Below are 19,792 nucleotides of genomic sequence, written 5' to 3'. Positions count from 1 at the left end.
TCGCCCATTGAGGTGAGGTCGTGCTGTAGATCCCGCAACACTTGGCAGAGGTCTTTTTTAGGTCCTGGATGTCTGTTTTAAAATGTCAAATAGAGAGTCCTAGTAGGCTCGAGTCACAGGAACCTGGTTCGAGTCACAGGAAGCCTCGTCATCCTGTTGCAAGGAAGACCGGGACTGGGAGGTGGCATCTGAGTCCAGGGTGGAGCGAGTGAACATCTCCCTCACCGTTTGGTCATGCTTGTGCTTGGCTGCTGCCATGAGTGGGCACTTCACTGGAAGGCGGACTCTGGGCATTCACAACGAGGACTGTGCTTGTGGAGAAGGGGTGACTCTTCCTTAACCCAGGGTGTTGAGCGAGCCAGAGAAATGTATGCCAGTAGGCCCACGTGTAGCAGCACAGGGCCCAGGGGTGACCAAGCCGAAGTAGAGGTAGCGCTGTGCACTGCAGCAAACGAGGATGAGTGATGTAGGTCCCCCAAGAAACTTGAATGATCATGCGCTACACAGGGCGCTAATCTTCTCTATGGAATCTCCATGGTGGGCCGTGGGAAGGTTACCAAAGACCTGGGACCCCAACCTCACCAGCTCCGCCGCGCTCCATGGATCCATAGGGTGTCACTCTTATCTCCCAGTCCACGTGGGGATCTTCTGTCCAGTAGCAGTGCCATTGACGCTCTAGTGTTATGAGGCAGCCCCAACTGGAGTAAACTCTGGCAGACCCCGTCATCTCCACATGCGCAGTAGTGATTGGTGGGTGCAACAGGGGCCACAGGCACTCCCCAGAGTTGGCCAGGGACCCAGGGCTCAAGAGCTCTGTTGAGGGAAGTCTCTGTGGGAAGGATTGTATGCCAGAAATCAGTAGTCCCTTCCCTGCTGAAGATGGGCAGAGCGTTGCGTAACAGAACAGCTACAGCAAGCTGTGGTGGGCCACCGACGTTAGGTGCAGACAAGATGTTGCCACGCCCTGGGATCAGTACAGGAGGGCTCGTCTGTTGAATCGGGGGGGCGCTATGCGCAGGGTGTCGCCTTCTGCTATGCACGGGTCAGTTGCAAAGGAGCACGCTAAGCCGGTTGGGACCCCGAGTCATTGACAGGGCTACTGAAAACTCATGTTGGGTGCCCCAGGTTTAGCCGGGTGAGGCCCGTCAGCGCGGTCGGACCGTCGTGTTCAGGCAATCGCAATCTTGGAAGACGTGCGGCGGGCGCTCTGGCAGCCTCAGTCAGTCGTTAAGAGGTCTCACCGGCTTCTTTCGGGCTCCCCGCCTCTCCCCCATGGTTACAGCGCTCAGGCAACCAGTTGCGACCGCAATCACAGCTCCAGGACACCATGGGCAGCAGCTATAAACCACCTCTGCCACCATCTTGGCCACATCCCCTCTAAATATACATTTTTAAAGAAGATTTTGCCTATTTTCAGTATTGCAAACACAAGGAAAATGATGTGTTTATATAAAAACCTCACCTGTGCTTTAGTGAGTGCTAATGCTTTAGAAGTGATGCTAAGAAAAAATGTATAAAATGCTCTGGAATAATTTATGTCAATAACTTGGAACCTGATTTAGATGTCAGCGGAGGGAATATCCCGTCTGCCGTATTACGGCCCCCCTAAGATAGAATGTGATCACAATACGTAGAACTGGATATCCGTCACGTTTGTGACTGAGTGTTCCTCTCTGGCACCTTCTAAATCAATTTAGCAGGTAAGTGTGCCACCAAGAGATTTGTTTGTAAGATTAATTTTCGTTATTGATGTTGTTTCATTTCGGGCAAACTTTCATAATATGTTTGCAAAGGAATTACTTTTAGTTGTATTTGTTAATAAAGCAACTCTTATAGTTGTGGGTTTCCTATTCATATGAAAACATCAGCTTTTGTCAGATATATACAACAAATTTATCAAATGATATTACTAAACACAGGTGTATAATAGAAAAATAAATGTTATCATATTGCAAAATCATGGGGTACTGGAATTTGTCAAGCACACAATGTAACAGGAAGTTATATGTTAAAACAATTATTCATTATGCTTCTCAGTGACAATTGTGTACACTTTTTTCTGAGGTAAAGATAAGGCAAAACAAGAGAATAAAATAAACAAGTATTGCCTATACAAATATGATACAGAAAATAAGTGTAGTTTTCGACGTTTCGGTCGATGGGCTGCCGTCTATTCGACCATCTTCAGGACTGTAGAAATTGCTATTATAGCCCCCTATTTAAACACGGAAAAAAATGATTTTAAATTTACCGTGTATGGAGTATAAAAATTATTATTTTAGTAACATATATCACCCGTGTGGAAAAATAAAGAATAAGTGAATTAGTTAAAACCAGAGAAAGTGAATGCTCAAGTAAAAGTCAGTGTGATAGTTGCTTGTCACACATCTCAAGAATGACTTAGTAAAGAATCCAGAGAGCCATTGTGAAGAGAAAATAGAATCTCTTTATATGACTTACTTAAAAGATCCTGTTGGGAATATTATGGCGATCGACAAGTGAGTGTTTGTTCGCTTTCTTGTCAAAGGCAATCAATCCAGATCTGGAATAATGTAAAATATATTATCCCATTTAGAATGTTGTACATTGGTTCATCCGAACTACATGTATGCATAATTTAAATGTATTGCATATGTCAAGATATTTGCATTCTAAAACTTGTTCAATCTTCATTCCCTAGAAGGAATCAATAGTGTGGTCCTGGTATCGCTCATTAATCATTGATTCTGTTGATTTCCAAACAATATAATAATAATAGATCTGCATTATAAAATATGCATATCTAGTCAGAGACACTGTGATCAGTGTTGCCTCAGAAGGAAATGTTAATCATATTCTTATCTCTAGAGCAGCATCCAATATTGGTTCTGTGCTCGAGTTAGTGATATGGACCCTACTTATTCACAAAGTTGTTAAGATAATATCAGCTAGGTTCAATACCTGAATCAATTTGTGGCGATGTGTGCTAAAATTTCAATTGGGCTGCGTGGTCTTGTTACCCAAGTCTACAATTGATCCTTGCACTTAGTATATGAAATGGGGATCTAGAAAATGGAAAAACTGGAAAACGGGTCATCTGTATGTATTTAAAATTATCAAACGACTAACTAGTATGACTCAATCATAAATACCTGAATGATGTTCTGCTATATCGGCAAAATACACGTTAGCTCCTCTCAGTCGGCGTGTGTGTAGTGAAGCCGACCCTACGATGCAAGTGATATTGAGTGTTTAGAACGCGAAAGAGGACTATCTACCAAACATCAGTCAGCCGACATGTTGTGTGGCGGCCATTTTGAAGTGGAGAAAATGTGCCGCTATCGAATACCGGAGAAATGATTAAACAACTGTAGCATTTCTATACAATAAATTCTTACAATCACCAACACAATATCCGGTGTGGTAATCAAAAAGTTGATTAATTAAAAAGTAAACCTATCTCGTAATGACGAGCAACCTCGCAGAGGAACTTGATGTGATAGTACCTAATATTTAGCGATTAAAAAGTTGAATCGTCAATTCTGAACAAATCAACCGAAGAGATTCGAATCTAGCGGGATGGACGCATCAGCATAACAGAGTGAACATTATATGTACTCAGGCTGTACAAAGTTAAAATGTGATCGAAACTAAATATGATGACTGTTTATGTTAATTTGTGTGTCTCCAAAGGTATAATATTGTGGTGTGCAGAAGTAGTATAGATCCGTTTCCATGATTAATAGAGAAAGGAAAAAGTTAGTATGTACAGTATGCACCGTTGTTGCACATTTTAACCCATCAAGGGTTTATTGAGTTATCCATTGCAGTTTTCATTCATCATCATCAACTTCTAAATCAGGCTCTTTGTTCACATTCAATATATGGCCTACATGGAGATGTATCCAAGGACAGAATTACTATTGTTATTTATTTTTTCTGTCTTGTACATTTTATACTTGGGGTGTATACTAGAGAAACGATTAAATCATGACAAGTTTGTGGTATAAATAATTTGGCTTCCCACAGTTTTATGTTTTTGGGGCATTATATATTCTGTTCTTCCAACCAACACATCGTTTTTCACGCTCTAAAAAGAGAAATGAGTAATGGTCTATCATGTCCGCACCCTATTTAAAATGTAGGTGGTATATACAATGTAAATTTATCTATGTTAGTAACTGTAGTGTAATTAATGTGCGCTTAAAAGGCTCTTAACTTCAGTAATGTCAGTTACTGTGTTGTCATCAAGATTAAAAGGTCATATGAAATCGCTATATAGATCAATTCAGCGTGGAAGATCATGGGATGTCGTTTCCTGTGATGTCACTGGGTCAAAGTGTAGTAATGTGATATAATTTTTGCTACCCCTAGCATTTTATGAATTGCCGCCCATGTTCCCTGGAATTACGTGCTGTCAACAGCCTGAGGCTCCCACTCCCCTTGCAGCACATGTTAACTGTAACATCAGCTACTTGCGTTGTTTAAAATGTCTTGCATCTCCAGGGGTTTGTAGCAGCTCACTCAGCATTGGGCACTAGCACTGTTTTATTTGCAGAATATATCCAGGCACAGCTCAGTTAGTGGCTCTTCCAGGGTTCACGTGTAGGTAGTAGTTATTGGCAAGAGAAGCTGGCTTTATTCCGTCTGCTCATCTACTTTTTTTACCAACCCAACCTTGTATGCTAAATGGAATGGATCCTTTACGATGCTGGCAAGGGTCTCCTTCAAACACCTCTCCTCCGGTTTCCCCTGCTCAATACCTTTGTGCACGTTAGTTATACTCCAGTAGTAGGTTTGAAAATAAACCTGACTGGTGTTTTCTGCCGCACAGACGCTTGCGCATTGCAGCCGCGGACATGACTTTCCTCTTTGAGAGCTCTGTGGGCCGATGACCCTTATTAAATCGGAACAAATACATCAACCAATTGTAGGCCTTGATTTTGTTTCTCCATAAGGCCGTCGTATAAATCATCGGACTACAGTGGGGTTAATGTCCTGGCATTGCAATCAATCAGAAAAGTCAGAGTTCAGCTTTTTTTTACAGATGGGTGCCAGGAAAATGGGGAAAGTTTCAGTGTTTTAGTCTTGGCTGATTATTAATATTTTATGTGGAGCCACATTTTCTTATCCTTTCTTCTTTTTTCGCCCTCGCCTGACTTGCTAGAGGACATTCCTCATTTGTATTACATTTCAGTAATGCCGAACACTGATATGTGCCTGTTTTTGTTTCTCTCTTTAATATTGTTCAGATAACAACGCTAATAATGCAGCAAGATGTGGAGAAATACAGATTACGAGCAAGGCGTCCTGATATGGCTCTGTATGTGCCAAAAGCTCGACGAGAACCTGCTTCCCAAAGATCGGAAGATTGTCACTTCACCAGTGAACATTCTGCAGATGAGACGAAAGACCAGAGAGACAAACAAAACACTTCCCAAAGGAGTGACGCCATAAGCAAACCAGACGCTACAAACTGCAGGAAGCAGACAACACACCTGGCAGCTCATGGACGAAGAGTAAAGGAGGGGAAAAAGCTGGAAGCCAAAACCAACAAACGGAAAAGTGAGCAGTATAATAAAAGGAGCCAGATGAGCAATCGACAAGAATTCAGAGACGCTGCTGAACCATTACCGCTAGGCGCTGACCAGCAACTTCATACATCAGAGGAGCAGGAAGGGGCATTATCAAATGACTGCAGACTTGTAGATGTGTGCTCCCCTGCCCATGATAGCAGTATATCCACACAAGGCATTCTGACCACCAGTCAAGTAAGCAACGAGTTAGAACCAAATGAGCTTCCTGAAAAATTGAGTAGCAAACCAATGTATGGATATCCGAATTTTCTGTCTGATCCAGACTTTGTCAAAGAACATCTCGATACTGCTCTCCAGGAGTCAACCAGATCGAAGCCAAAAGTAGTCCAATCCTTGGATCAACCTGTGTGTGACGTGGTTAGCTCTCTAAACACAGCTGCACGTATGGATGTTCTTACCGATCCACCAGTCTGTGCATTCAGTTCTAACCACAGTGATTCTGATTGTATCTCTCAGCATCAGTATTTGATGACTGCAGAAATAGATAGTTTTGCGGATGAAGCAAATGTTGGAGTCGGTGAGGGGCTAGAACATAATAGCAGCATCTCAGTTAGCATTCCACCACAGGAAGTGGTTACCACAAGCCAACTGCCCAGACAAATAACCGAAAGAGTAGACAATTTCACAGAGGTTGATAGTAAGCTTGATGGGTTTTCTGAGCATGTAGATGGAACCCCAGTTAGTTTGATTAACCTTTTATCTATCAATGACAATAGTTGCCTAATGTGTGTAAGGGAGGACGCATGTACCAAACTTGTGCAAAAGCAAATGACTAGATGGGAGGAGAAGGAATGTACAGATGAGATCACAGATAATTCAACAAGTTGTGCACAGGTAATTGCGACTAAAGAGATTACTGATAAGGAGCAAGGAGGACTTTTATCTTCTAATGGACAAGACACTTTAATAAATCTACCACAGATGCATACAGAAGAGATTCCGGACAGTGTGTCTCAACAAGCAGAAGGCATAAGCAATATATCATTTGAGCAGCCTTCCTTGATCTCACCTGTTGTGATGCCACTAACTGCCAGTGTACCTGGGAGTATGGAGCGGGCTCCAAGTCAGTTGAATGCCAGTTTTGTAGATCAGACGGATGAGGGCGATAGAAATGAGACAAACACTATGGGCAGTGCCTTTGAAAGTATGTCAATCCATCATAGCAAGTCTACTGAATACTTGCTGCCACAAGTTGGTGAATTCTTTGTCGAGGTCTCAGACAGTGGGAGTATTGTCATGGACGCTGTGCCAAATAATGCCAGTAAAACCACAGATAGTGAGATAGAGGGTGTGCAAGAGACAGTTGCCAAAAAAACTCAGGAACAGAATGCGATCATGTTCACTGGTGTAGATGTTGTAACAGAGAACTGCGATGAACATGTGAAAGGGATAATGAATAACCCAAATGTGTGTCCAGAGGATGTTTGCAGCACATCAGATTCAGCAAACAGGTGTGGCGAATTAAATCTAGAGACCAAAGAAGATGTTTTAAAACCATGTAATGCCACCTACTTGGATGGAGGCATAGAGCCTGCTGCACCATGCTCTAATCAAAGCTTTGCACTAGAAGCTGATGCAGACGACAACTGGGATTCTTTATTTAATGACTTTGGAGACTGTTTGGACCCTCAACTTCTGAAAAAGGTATGTCCTTTATTGTACACCAATCAATGTAGTTCATGTTGGAAAAGACCAGAGTCAATAGCATAGTCAACAGCACCACTTTGGTACACTGGATTGATTTTGTATTCAAAATCTGTTAGATCACGATTACCCACCTGATCTGGTAATTTTCTGAGCTTTTGACTTGTTTTGGAAACTCATGTCAGTCTCGGCCATTGTAGTGAACATTTTAGACAAGTGCCCTCTCCTTGTCAATGTTGCCTGAATCTGATCTCACCAGAGGCATACCACGTACGTGTTAGACCTGCACCATTGGTGTAAGTCTTCCTTCCATTTTTTCTGTTGCCTCCTGTATTTTTGCTACATGTTTTGCTGGTCTAGATGCTTTGGGCACTTTGCCACTGCTAATCAGTGCCAAAGTGCAAGTGCTCTCTATTGTAAAGTGATGTAAAGGATTAGTGACTCCATGATTGGCTTATTTGGTTTACTTGTCAGACCCTAGTATAGTGCACCGTGTGTGCCCAAGGCCTGTAAATCAAATACTGCTGGTGGGCTTGCAGCGCTGATTGTGCCACCCACCGGAGCAGCTTGTAAACTATGGCTCAGGCCTGCCATTGCAGAGCCTGGGTGCAGTCTGGGACTGCCATGTCGACTTGGCAAGTGCACACACTTGCCAGTCCCCAAACCTTCCCTTTTCTACATGTTAGCCACCCCTAAAGTAGACCGAAGGGCAGGGTGCATTGTATGTGAAAGGTAGGAAATGCCCTGATGTGTGTGGCATGTCTAAATAGTGAATTACAACCATTTTCGTTTTTCACTATTGCAAGGCTACCTGTCCCCATAGGCCAGAATGGGCTGCTTGATTATAACACCTTATAATCATAACTGACCCAGGGAACATGGTAGAAAAACAAATTTAGTATGCCTGAACTCAGAATGATAAAATACATATTTTAGTGAAGTTGGTTTTAACATTCTGTGTTTGAAAATACCACTTTTAGAAAGTAGTCATTTTCTTGCCTAAACCATCCAGCCTGCCTCTGCTAGGTTGTGTATTGCATGTCTGGTTTGTGAGTGACGGGGGCTCCAGGAGACGGGGTGAGTCAGCAATAGGCTGAATAGACCTAGCTACATTGGGAGTGGTGGGAGGAGTAGTACCTGAGCCTAAATAGGGCTGTGCCTGCCTTCCACAATGCTGGTTCCACCTCCTGTGGTGCGTCTGATGACCGTGGCCCACACTGACAAAGGAAGAAGTTGTGCACTGGCAGAATGCACCCAGAACCGGTTTGGACTAGGTACCGACACTCTCTGCCTTCGGAGACAAAGGATTTGTGTGTATTAAAAGGGGGACCCAGACCTCAGAACTTTAGATCACTTCTGTGAATCAAGACAAACCTTTGCTGAGGACAAGAACCAAGGAACTGAAGGAGGAGACTACCCCTATGCTGCGTGTTGTTGGGGTGGGCCTGCAGTGGTTACTTTATTGCTAAAGAAAGGAGGAAAGGACTGAGTGTGCTCTCATCATCTTGATGAAGATTTCCAAGGGCTTGAAATTGAGCTTGCCTCCTGCCTGAAGTCTCAGGGATACAAGACTTCACCCCTGCTGTTTGCCTGCATCTAGAACTGCGGTTTTAGCTGCTGCAGAAGGAAATTGCAACGCCGGCGTGCGACGCTGTATTCTGCACCGAAGCCGTGAGCGCTGCTCCGGCTTGCAAAGTAGACCCGATGCCGGGCGCCGTGTCACATCGACGCCAGCGAGCGATGCCATAACCTGCCCGAAGCCGTGAGTGCTGCTTCGACTTGTGTTGTGGGCCCGACGCCTGCTGCTGTGCTGCATAGACTCCGAAGCCGACATTGTCATTGCGGAGCCGATCCTCGACGTGGGTGACCAAGAATCCATCGGCAATGCAACGTCGTAAGGAACCGTGGTTTCGGCGCCATCGTGACGACACTTCCCTGACGCAGTAAGGAACCGTCACCTCACCACCCCGGAGCTGCAGTAAGGAACCGAGTCTACACCTCCCCTGGGGTCATAAGGAACCGATGCTACGCAGCGCCAACGAAGCCGCACCTCCACGACGCCGTGAGCTGTCTTTGTTTTCCATCGCTTTTCCAAGGAACTGTTCTTTGGGGGTCTGTTTGACTCCGGGCCCGACGCAGTGCACCTCGTACTTTGGGATTTCTTCTGTCACAACTGGTGGAGTTATTTATTGCTAGAGACTGCATTTGAGTGAATAACCTATTTTCGAGCATATCTTGAGTACTTTATTGTGGATTTTTGTCGTTTGGGTCTTGTGTTAAGTCTATATAAAAATACTTATTTTTTTATAATACAACCTGTGTGGTGTCTATCTGTAGTGTTTTCACTATATTACTGTATGTGTTCACAAATGCTTTACACACTGCCTCTGAGATAAGCCTGCCTGCTCGTGCCAAGCTACCCAGAGGATGAGCAGGGGTTATTTTAGTAGTGTATCCCCCTTCCCCGGACTAGAAGCAAGGGTCCCTATTTGGACAAAGGTACCTACCTCTGCCAACTAGAGACCCCCAGTTCTAACATTGGTGGCAGCGGTGGGATTTGGACTTGCATTTGTGTGTCTCATATACAGTGATTGGTGTACACTACTAGTGATTGCAGACCGAATGCAACCACATACATTTTGGTAGATTGTTTTTCCTGGGATTTCTATTTTTGCCAAGAACTACCAACTTTTGACACCATGAGCAAAGCAGGATACATCGCATCTATGGATTTAGATTTTGAGGAAGAAAAGCTAGAAACCTACACTGTGAAACAGCTGAAGTGCTTCTGCAGGAAATTTAAAGTTTCTACTCCAGGCCTCTCCAAGAAGGATGAGTACCAGGAGGCGCTAAGGGCCTGGGTGGAGGCAAGAAGTACCCCTGAGTATGTGGAAGAGCATGAGGAGGGGGCTGAAGAGGCAGAGGGGCAGCTAGATAGGCCATTGGGTCCAGGGGGAAGGACAGCACTTTCCCCAGCAGGTAGCAGTGTTTCTTCCAAGGGCCTGCCCCCAGCAGCCCTGGAGGACAGGGAGAGAAGTAGGATGCATGAAATGGAGCTGACCAAGCTTAAAATGAGTGGGCAGTTGGAATTGGAAAGTAAGAAATCGGCCCTAGAGGAAATGAAGATGCAATTGGAGCATGAGAGAAGTTTGAGGGAGTTGGAGTTGAAAGCCAGGAGATTAGAGAGGACTCCCTCTGGTGGCAGCACACCGTCAATGACAAGCAAGGGTGTATATACCTAAAGATGTGGTGAAAGAATTTTATCAAAATGATGATATTGGTCAGTGGTTCAAGGCCTATGAGGTAGCTATGTCCTCCCACCGGGTCCCTGAGAAGGATTGGGGAGCGAGGTTGTGGGGGCGGTTCCATAGTGAGGGACGGGATACCTTGTTAGACTTGCCCTCTGAAGTCCACCATTCTTATAGCCATATGAAAGAAGTATTGATGTCCATGTATGGGTTGACTCCTGAACTGTATAGGTAGGGGTTTAGAAATTGCAAAAAGTTGGAGTCAAGTACTTGGGTGGAATATGTAACTTTTTTTTGCAGAGCATTGGATGGTTGGGTGAAGGGTAGCAAAGTGAATGACTTTGAGGTGCTCTTTGATTTGATTGCATGGTGGCACTTGTCAGGAAATTGTTTTCCAGAGCTACGTTAGCACCTTATTGATAGTAGGCTGACTAACCCTAGGAAGCTTGCTGAAGAGGCGGACCGCTGGGTGAGCACCCGGGTCCACAAGGGTCACGTGGGAGACTCCGCCAAAGGTGGGCAGGGTCCCCAGCAGAGGAGTAGGGGGGACAAGGGTAAACAGAGGGAGTTCCAGAGGGGGCCCTAAAGTAATTCCCAAGGGAACCAAGGGAAAGGTTCCCAGCCTCCCCCTGAGAGGAATCCAGGGGCCACTAAAGATAAGCCTGTTCACAGGGGGCCCAAGACTTGCTTTAAGTGTGGTAAAGAGGGCCACTGTTCTTACTATGCTAGATGTCCCCTGTATGGGAAGACCGCACTCAGTGGTGCCTCGCCCCAGCAGATGGCTAGTGTAGCCCTGGGGGGTGTGATGGGTGCCCAAGGTGGGTGGGGACCTGCAGAGATGACCCTTGTCTCTTTAGGAGACTGTGAGGTGGTCCCCAGGACCCAGCTGCCTGATAACACTAAGAAATACAGGCAGTGGGTGACCAACAATGGCCAGAGGGTGGAGGCTCTGAGAGACACCGGAGCCAGTGTGGCAGCTGTCAGTTGTCGGCTGGTGTCTAAGGAGCAGGTGATCCCCCATGCGTACTTCCCTGTAGTTGCCACTGACAACTCAGAGCCACTGTGAGGTGGCCCAGGTTCCCTTTGAGTGGGGCGGGGGGGTCTCAGGTACCCTCAAGTAGCTGTGAGGCCAGCCATGCCTTCTGACTGTCTGTTGGGCAACGACTTATAAAGTTCACCTTGGGCTAAGGTGGAGAGAAAATCTCATTTGGAGATGTTGGGTCTGCCAGAGTGGGTGTGTGTGACTACTCGGTCAATGGCAGCCAGTAAGGGTGCTCAAGAGGACCTGGAACCTGAGAGAGTGGCCCAGGTGCCTGCCTTAAAGAGAGGAGGCGTGGGGTGCTGGAAACCCGCCCCCACAGTTCACACGGTCCAGGAAGAGGCAGATCTTGAGGGGGATGCCCTGGAACCTACAGGGGAACAGATAGCTGAACTGGGGTACCTGCCTGAGCTGACCCATTGGCAGCAGGAAGGAGGACCCTCCAGGGAAGAGTTCTGTGAGGAGCAGAAGAAGTGCCCTTCTTTAGTGGGTTTGCGGCAACAGGCCACAAACCAGGCAGCAGGTGATCAGTCTGGATCACATTGGATCTACTGGGAGAATGGTCTCCTGTATAGCGAGCCTAAGGTTGCTGAGCCTGGGTCAGCCCATGTGCTGGTGGTACCCCAGCGCTTCAGAGCCTTCCTACTGGGTGTGGCTGATGATGTACCTTTAGCAGGACATTTGGGGCAGGACAAGACCTTTGAAAGGTTTGTCACCCACTTTAATTGGCCCCAAATGCGCAAGAGTTCAGTCACTCATTGCGGGACCTGTCAGACTTGCCAGGCAAGTGGAAAGAGTGGAAGGAAGCACAAGGACCCTTTCCAGCCATTTCCTGTGGTCAGCACCCACTTTGAAAGGGTGGGCATTGACATTGTGGGGACTCTGGATCCCAAGACAGCCATGGGCAACAGGTTCATCCTGGTCTTGGTGGACCATGCCACCCGGTACCCAGAAGCCATCCCTCTCCGGTCGGTGACAGCCCCGTGGTGTGTCGTGCATTGATGGGGATTTTCTCCTGTGTGGGGTTCCCCAGAGGGGTGGTGTCAGACCGTGGTACAAACTTCATTTCCAAGTATATAAAGTCCTTGTGGCAGGAGTGCGGTGTAAAGTACAAGTTCACCACTCCTTACCACCCCCAAGGTAATGGGTTGGTTGACAGGTTCAACCAGGCCCTTAAAGGCATGATTATGGGTCTTGAGGTATCCATGAGGCATAAGTGGGACGTCCTCTTGCCATGCCTTCTCTTTGCTTACCGAGAGGTGCCACAGAAGTCCCTAGGGTTCAGCCCCTTTGAACTTCTCTATGGACACCCGGTAAGAGGACCTCTGAGTTTGGTAAAGGAAGGCTCAGAGGAAGCTCCCAGGAAACCTCCCCAGGATGTTTATTTGCTACATGCTGGCCTTCAGAAACCAAACCCGGCGTTTTAGGCAAGTCGCTCAGGTGAATGTGGAAGCCAGCCAGGAGGAGATGAAGCGGTGGTATGATCAGAATAATAATAATAATACTGCCATTTTTAGAGCGCAAACAGCTACCTCCGAGGAGGTGTCCCGGCGCTATAGCAACATGTGGCACGTAGGAAAGCCTACCGTAAAACAGGAGTCCAGGGAGTTTAATCTTGATTAAAAAGCCATGTTTTAGCTGTTTTCCTAAATTGCGTTTCCGATGTAATCTGACGGAGGGCATTGGGCAAGGCATTCCATATCATGGATGCCCTGAGCATGAAAGATCTACCTCCCATCCGTGCTTTCCTGACTCGAGGGATACATAGCAGGTTCTGCGAGCTAGACCTAAATAGACGGTCCTGCTAGTATGCCCCTAGCCTATGCTTCAGATAGCTGGGGCAAGTTCCATGGAATGCTCGAAAGGCTAGGGATAATGCCTTGAATTTGATTCTATTGGCGACTGGCAGCCAGTGCAGTTCCTTCAGGTGCGGAGAGATATGTTCTCTGAATGGAACACGTTTGATCAATCTCGCAGCCGCATTCTGAACCATTTGCAATTTCTTTATCTGGTATGCCGGTAGGCCCAGATAAAGGCCATTTGCGTAGTCCAAACGAGACGTTACTATGGCATGGACCACGACCCGCCAGTGGTTTTCAGGCAAAAGATGTAAAACTTTTCGCAGGTTTCTCAGCCTGCTGAGACATGCTCCTGTCACCTGCTGAATTTGGGCTGAAAAAGATGAATCCGTCTGCCGTTTAACTCCCAGATTTTTTGCACACTCTGCAGGGGCGGGAGGACCGCCCATTTCCTCACCACCAGAGATCTGTAACGGGTGGCGGATTTTTACCAATAAACAACACCTCTGTTTTGTCCGTATTCAGCTTGAGTTTGTTGTTATTCATCCATTGAGCTATATCCTTTAGGCAGCACTTAAAATTCTCAAACGAGTCCCTCGACTGGTCTTTAAAAGGAAATACCAACTGGGTATCGTCGGCGTAGGAAATCGCCTTCACCCCCCAGTTGGCAATCAGTGAGAACAGGGGAGCCAGATAAATGTTAAAAAGTAGAGGGCTAAAGGCCGACCCTTGCGGGACCCCACACCATAAGTGCTTGCGAGTGGACTGATGCGGTTGAAGCGCCACCCTCTGCATGCGCTTATGGAGGAACGATTTGAGCCACTCCAGGACAGTACCCTATATCCCAATGTCCGAGAGGCGCTGGACCAATATGAGATGGTCCACCGTATCAAAAGCGGCTGAAAGATCCAGGAGCACCAGCATAGCTGATGCCCCTGAATCCAGCGCCAACCTGACCGAATCTGCCACTTCTATCAGTGCTGTTTCAGTACTGAAACCAGCACGGAAGCCAGATTGGGTGTCGTGCAGGATATCATGACTCTCAATAAAATTAGATAGTTGTCTCTGCACCATCTTTTCAAGCATCTTAGCTGGTGCAGGCAGCAAAGAAATCGGTCTGTAATTATTCAATTCACCTGCATCCACATTGGGTTTCTTCTTAAGGGGGAGGAGAGTGGCGTGCTTCCATAAGTCAGGAAAGATGCCGGTAGTGAGTGAGGTGTTTCAAATTTCAGACAATGCCAGGATAGAAGAGTTAGCCAGTTCTTTCCACAGTTTCGGAGGACAGGGGTCCTCCGGTGGGCCAGACTTACAACCATGGAGCGCCGCCAGTGCCTCCTTCTGTGAGATCTGAGTGAATTCTGAGAAGGAGGGCCTGGGTACTTTCCTTTTAGTTATGTCTGATTTGACCGTTTCAACTATAGCCGAAAAGGAATTATAGACCCTACGTATTTTGGTGTAAAAAAAATCAGATATTGTCTCACATAATTCCACCGAAGGTTGTGCATCAGTCAGCAGCTCACGAGGTTTAAGGAACGCATTTATCACCTTAAAGACAGCCTTGCCAGGTTTATCGGCGTTCTCAATACATTTAGCTATATGATCTCTCTTCGCTTCCTTCATTGATTTATGCATTTCTTTAAGTGATATTTTTATATATTGTTTTAGCTGCGCTATCATAATCCACTCTCCACTGTCTCTCAAGACGCTTACATCTGCTTTTCAAAGCCCTTAGCTGCTCTGAAAACCAGGGGACAGAGGGTGGTTTCCTAAAGGATTTCATAATTTTTGCTGCAGCAGTGGATTCTACTGCAGCCGCAATCCAATTATGAAGGGACACAGAGTCTACATTAGGGTTCTTAGAAAGTGCAGGTTGGCTAGCCAACAGCACCGGGCTTAAAAACTCCGCTGTCAGCCTTTTCCAGTTTCTTTTCAAGAAATATTGGGAGCTATCCTTTAGATAGGGTTTAGCCAAACTGAGGGAGAAAGGCACTAGGCAGTGGTCAGACCACACCAGCTGGCATTTGGCTTTAATTTCCAAGGATGGAATGTTGGAAAAAACCAAATCCAGGGTATGCCCTGCTTTGTGGGTAGGGTGTTTAACAAGTTGGGGTAAATTTGCTCTTTCAAAAAACAGAGACTATCTGCATAGCTTGCGTGCAGGAGGTGTCATTAACGTGTAGATTAAAGTCCCCAAGTACTATATAATTGGAGAATAAAAGGGATTTCTGCGCGATATACTCGCACAGTTCAAGGTGAATATTGGGCATGCAGCCAGGGGGTCTATAGATTAGCAAGCCTGCAAAGGAGGTCATAGGGTTGGTCTTAATACAGAAATTAGGGCCCTCAATCACATCCTTATTTTCCAATGCTGAGCAAGCTATCTCCCAGACATCCTTCAAGATAATTGCTATCCACCTCCTCTTTTTTTCACCTACCCTATTTGCGCAGCATATTTTAAAGCTAGAAGGAATAGCAAGTGCCACTGCAGCAAGAGTATTATCCTTCAACCAGGTTTCTGTCAAAAACATGATCTCATACTCCATCTCTGCCAGAAGTAACCACAAGTCAACCCTCATGCTTTGGCAGGGACCTGCAGTTAATTAAGCATGCCCGGATCTGTTCAACTGGTATACTCTGCTCTCTGCTTGCCTGTATTACGCCCCTATAGGCTGCCACACCTCCTGGCGCCCAGTTGCACTCTGTGCACATGCTGCTTGATAAATCAGATGCCGGATTATAGCCATGTGCTTTGGTGCAAGTCTTAACATTCAGGGCCAAGAGTTCATGTCTGGGCCACTGGATAACCTTATTTTTAAGCACGCCGGCATCATGGCTGGCGCTGGTCCCGATCCGGCCGCGGACGGTCGCAGACGGGCTTGCCTGCGGCGCGCACGCTGCGCGCATCCACTGTGCGGCCGGACACACATGCAGAATAAGTACTGCCCCCACCAGGAAGTGTTGGAGTAGTGGGCAGAGCCACGTCCCTCCACGCAATCAGCACTCAGCTGTGGTGGACCGGGGACCAGCCAGAGGAAAGTGCAAATACAAGTAAAAACAGTATTTTTAAAAGTGTAACAGCAGGAATACAGATCAATTAAAAACACAACCGCTATCACGCAGTGCCGCCTGGAACTCTGAATGGCCTTGCCTTCCGGCACGCTGCCACCTATCGCAGCGCGACCGGGACACACACAAAATAAGTACTACCCCCACCAGGAAGTGTCAAAGCTGTAATATTGTGCCTGGAGTGGTAAATGGCTTTTGTCTGTTTACATGTCGGCAAGGACAGCACTGTGCTAGTTCTGATTGAGCTTCAGTCTGGTCAGAAAGTGTGGGTCATGGCCCCAGTGGAGCCCTGTGCGCTCCAAGATAAGTGGACCGGACCCTTTGAGGTGGTGGAGCGCAAGAGTGATGTCACCTACTTGGTGGACTTACGGTCTCCTAGGAACCCTTTGCGGGTCCTGCATGTAAACCGCCTGAAGCCCCACTTGGAGAGGTCCGAAGTGGGCATGCTCCTAGCCACAGATGCTGGAATGGAAGAGGAGACGGAGCCTCTTCCTGACCTCCTGTGTGCCAAGGAGCAAGATGGGTTAGTGGAGGGTGTGAGACTCTCTAACTCCCTGACCCCTGAGCAGCAGGAGGATTGTCACCAACTGTTGGGGCACTTTCCTGACCTGTTCTCCCTGACCCCTAGTGTCACTGATTGGTGCGTTCATGATGTGGACACTGGGGACAGTCCTCCTGTTAAGCACAAAACTTACAGAGTGACAGGATGAGAGCTTGCATTAAGGATGAGGTGATTGAGTCCTCTAACAGCCCTTGGGCCAGCCCAGTGGTCTTGGTCCCAAAGGCTGCCGCGCCTGGTGCCACACCTGAACTCCGGTTCTGTGTGGACTACCGAGGACTCAGTTCAGTCACCAGGACTGACGTGCACCCCATCCCCAGAGCTGATGAGCTCGTTGATCGGTTAGGGGCTGCCCGGTACCTCAGCACGTTTGATTTAACGTCTGGGTACTGGCAGATCGCCTTAACTGATGGGGCAAAAGAGAGGTCAGCACTCTCAGGCGAGTAAGTGCCAGATCGGCCAGGGTTCCATGGTGTACTTGGGACACGAGGTGGGGAGCAGCCAGGTGGCGCCCCTACAACCCAAGATTGAGACCATCCTGGCTTGGGAACCCCCCCAAGACCCAGACAGAGGTGAGAGCCTTTTTAGGACTCACCGGGTGCTACAGGAGGTTTGTCAAGGGGTATGGCAGCATTGTTGCACACTTGCCAGAGCTGACTTTCAGGAAGCAGCCCAAGAAAGTGAACTGGACTGACACCTGTCAGTAAGCTTTTGATGCCCTGAACACTGCCATGCGCACGGCGCCCGTGCTCCTGGCACCCAACTTCTCAAAAGAGTTTATTGTCCAAACGGACGCTTCAGAGCATGGTGTAGGGGCTGTTCTGTCACAGATAAATGAGGAGGGCCTAGACCAACCTGTAGCCTTCATCAGTAGGAAGTTACTTACACGGGAACAGAGGTGGAGTGCGATAGAAAGTGAGGCATTTGCTGTGATCTGGGCACTGAAGAAGTTGAGACCATACTTGTTTGGGACTCACATCCGGGTTCCGACAGACCACAGGCCACTCAGATGGTTGATGCAGATGAGGGGTGAGAATCCAAAGCTGTTGAGGTCCATTTCCCTACAGGGGATGTACTTCACGGTGGAACACTGCCCTGGTACAAAACACGCCAATGCTGATGGTCTGTCCAGATTTTTCCGCCTTAGTGATGAGAACTCCCAAGAGATAGGGTAGTTCTCCCCACATTTCAGCTGGAGGGTACACGTGTTAGACCTGGCACCATTGGCGTGGGTCTCCCTTCCATTTTTTGCTGTTGCCTCCTGTATTTTTGCTACATGTTTTGCTGAACTAGATGCTTTGGCCACTTTGCCACTGCTAATCAGTGCCAAAGTGCAGGTGCTCCCTATTGTAAAGTGATGTAATGGATTAGTGACTCCATGATTGGCTTATTTGGTTTACTTGTCAGACCCTAGTAAATCAAATGCTGCTGGTGGGCTTGCAGCGTTGATTGTGCTACTCACCGGAGAAGCTTGTAAACTATGGCTCAGGCCTGCCATTGCAGAGCCTGTGTGCAGTCTTGGACTGCCATGTGTCTTGGCACATGTACACACTTGCCAGTCCCCAAACCTTCCCTTTTCTACATGTTAGCCACCCCTAAGGTAGGCCCAAGGGCAGGGTGCATTGTATGTGAAAGGTAGGACATGCCCTGATGTGTGTGGCATATCCTGATAGTGAATTACAGCCATTTTTGTTTTTCACTATTGCAAGGCTACATGTCCCCATAGGCCAGAATGGGCAGCTTGATTATAACACCGTATAATCATAACTGACCCAGGGAACATGGAAGAAAAACAAATTTAGTATGCCTGAACTCAGAATGATAAGATACATCTTTTAGTGAAGTTGGTTTTAACATTCTGTGTTTGAAAATACCACTTTTAGAAAGTAGGTATTTTCTTGCCTAAACCATCCAGCCTGCCTCTGCTAGGTTGTGTATTGTATGTCTGGTTTGTGAGTGACAGGAGCGGCTAGGGGGCTCCAGGAGACAGGGTGAGTCAGCAGTAAGCTGAATAGACCTATCTGCATTGGGAGTGGTGGGAGGAGTATCACCTGGGCCTGAATAGGGCTGTGCCTGCCTTCCACAATGCTGGCTCCACCTCCTGTGGTGCGTCTGATGACCCTGGCCCACACTGACATAGGAAGAAGTTGTGCACTGGCAGAATGCACCAAGAACCAGTTTGGACTAGGTACAGACACTCTATGCCTTAAGAGACAAAGGATTTGTGTGTATAAAAAGGGGGACCCAGACCTCAGAACTTTAGATCACTTCTGGGAATCAAGATGAACCTTTGCTGAGGAGAAGAACCAAGAAACTGAAGGAGCAGACTACCACTATGCTGCGTGTTGTTTGGGTTGGCCTGCACTGGTTACTTTATTACTAAAGAAAGGAGGAAAGGACTGAGTGTGCTTTCATCATCTTGAGGGAGATCTCCAAGGGCTTGAAATTGAGCTTGCCTCCTGCCTGAAGTCTCAGGGATACAATTCTTGTGGAGCGCTTGCTCTGCCTAGGTTATTTAGCCTAATGGGCCCACATATACTCGGAGGGGGACAAACCTGGATGCCTTCCAGCTTGTCTACTTAATAGTGAATCGAAACAAACCCCAGAGGCGGCACTCTAGAATGCGGATGGGATCCTGCAGTACTCTCAACAGACTATCCTATAGATGCTTTTAATTACTTCTGCGATACCAAAGGGGATGATGGACGGATCGCTTGAGCAAATCAAGCACTCACCTCCAGTCAACTGATCTGGGTTTAATTCATCAGGCACAGGGTCAGACTGACTTTCATATAGCAATGTCTGAACTGGGGTGGAGGAGTGAACTAAAGAAAGATGATGGATTAAACCCAGATCAG

At 47.0% G+C, this 19,792-nt stretch overlaps 1 protein-coding gene across 2 annotated transcripts in view; it reads left to right on the top strand.

Annotated features, from left to right (window-relative positions):
• R3HCC1L (R3H domain and coiled-coil containing 1 like) overlaps window positions 1-19,792 on the top strand; it is a 194,339-nt gene that overhangs the window by 69,946 nt on the left and 104,601 nt on the right. For both annotated transcript variants that reach the window (XM_085606336.1, XM_085606337.1), the window contains exon 3: window positions 5,232-7,220. In XM_085606336.1, coding sequence (XP_085462462.1) covers window positions 5,247-7,220 — 1,974 coding nt within the window. In that variant the 5' untranslated portion in view covers window positions 5,232-5,246. The remainder of the gene's footprint in view (window positions 1-5,231; window positions 7,221-19,792) is intronic.

The sequence above is a fragment of the Triturus cristatus genome, chromosome 1_2, assembly GCF_964204655.1.
Source record: "Triturus cristatus chromosome 1_2, aTriCri1.1, whole genome shotgun sequence".
NCBI lineage: Eukaryota > Metazoa > Chordata > Amphibia > Caudata > Salamandridae > Triturus > Triturus cristatus.
Note: the sequence above shows the minus strand (reverse complement) of the source record. Positions and strands in the feature narration are given on the sequence as shown.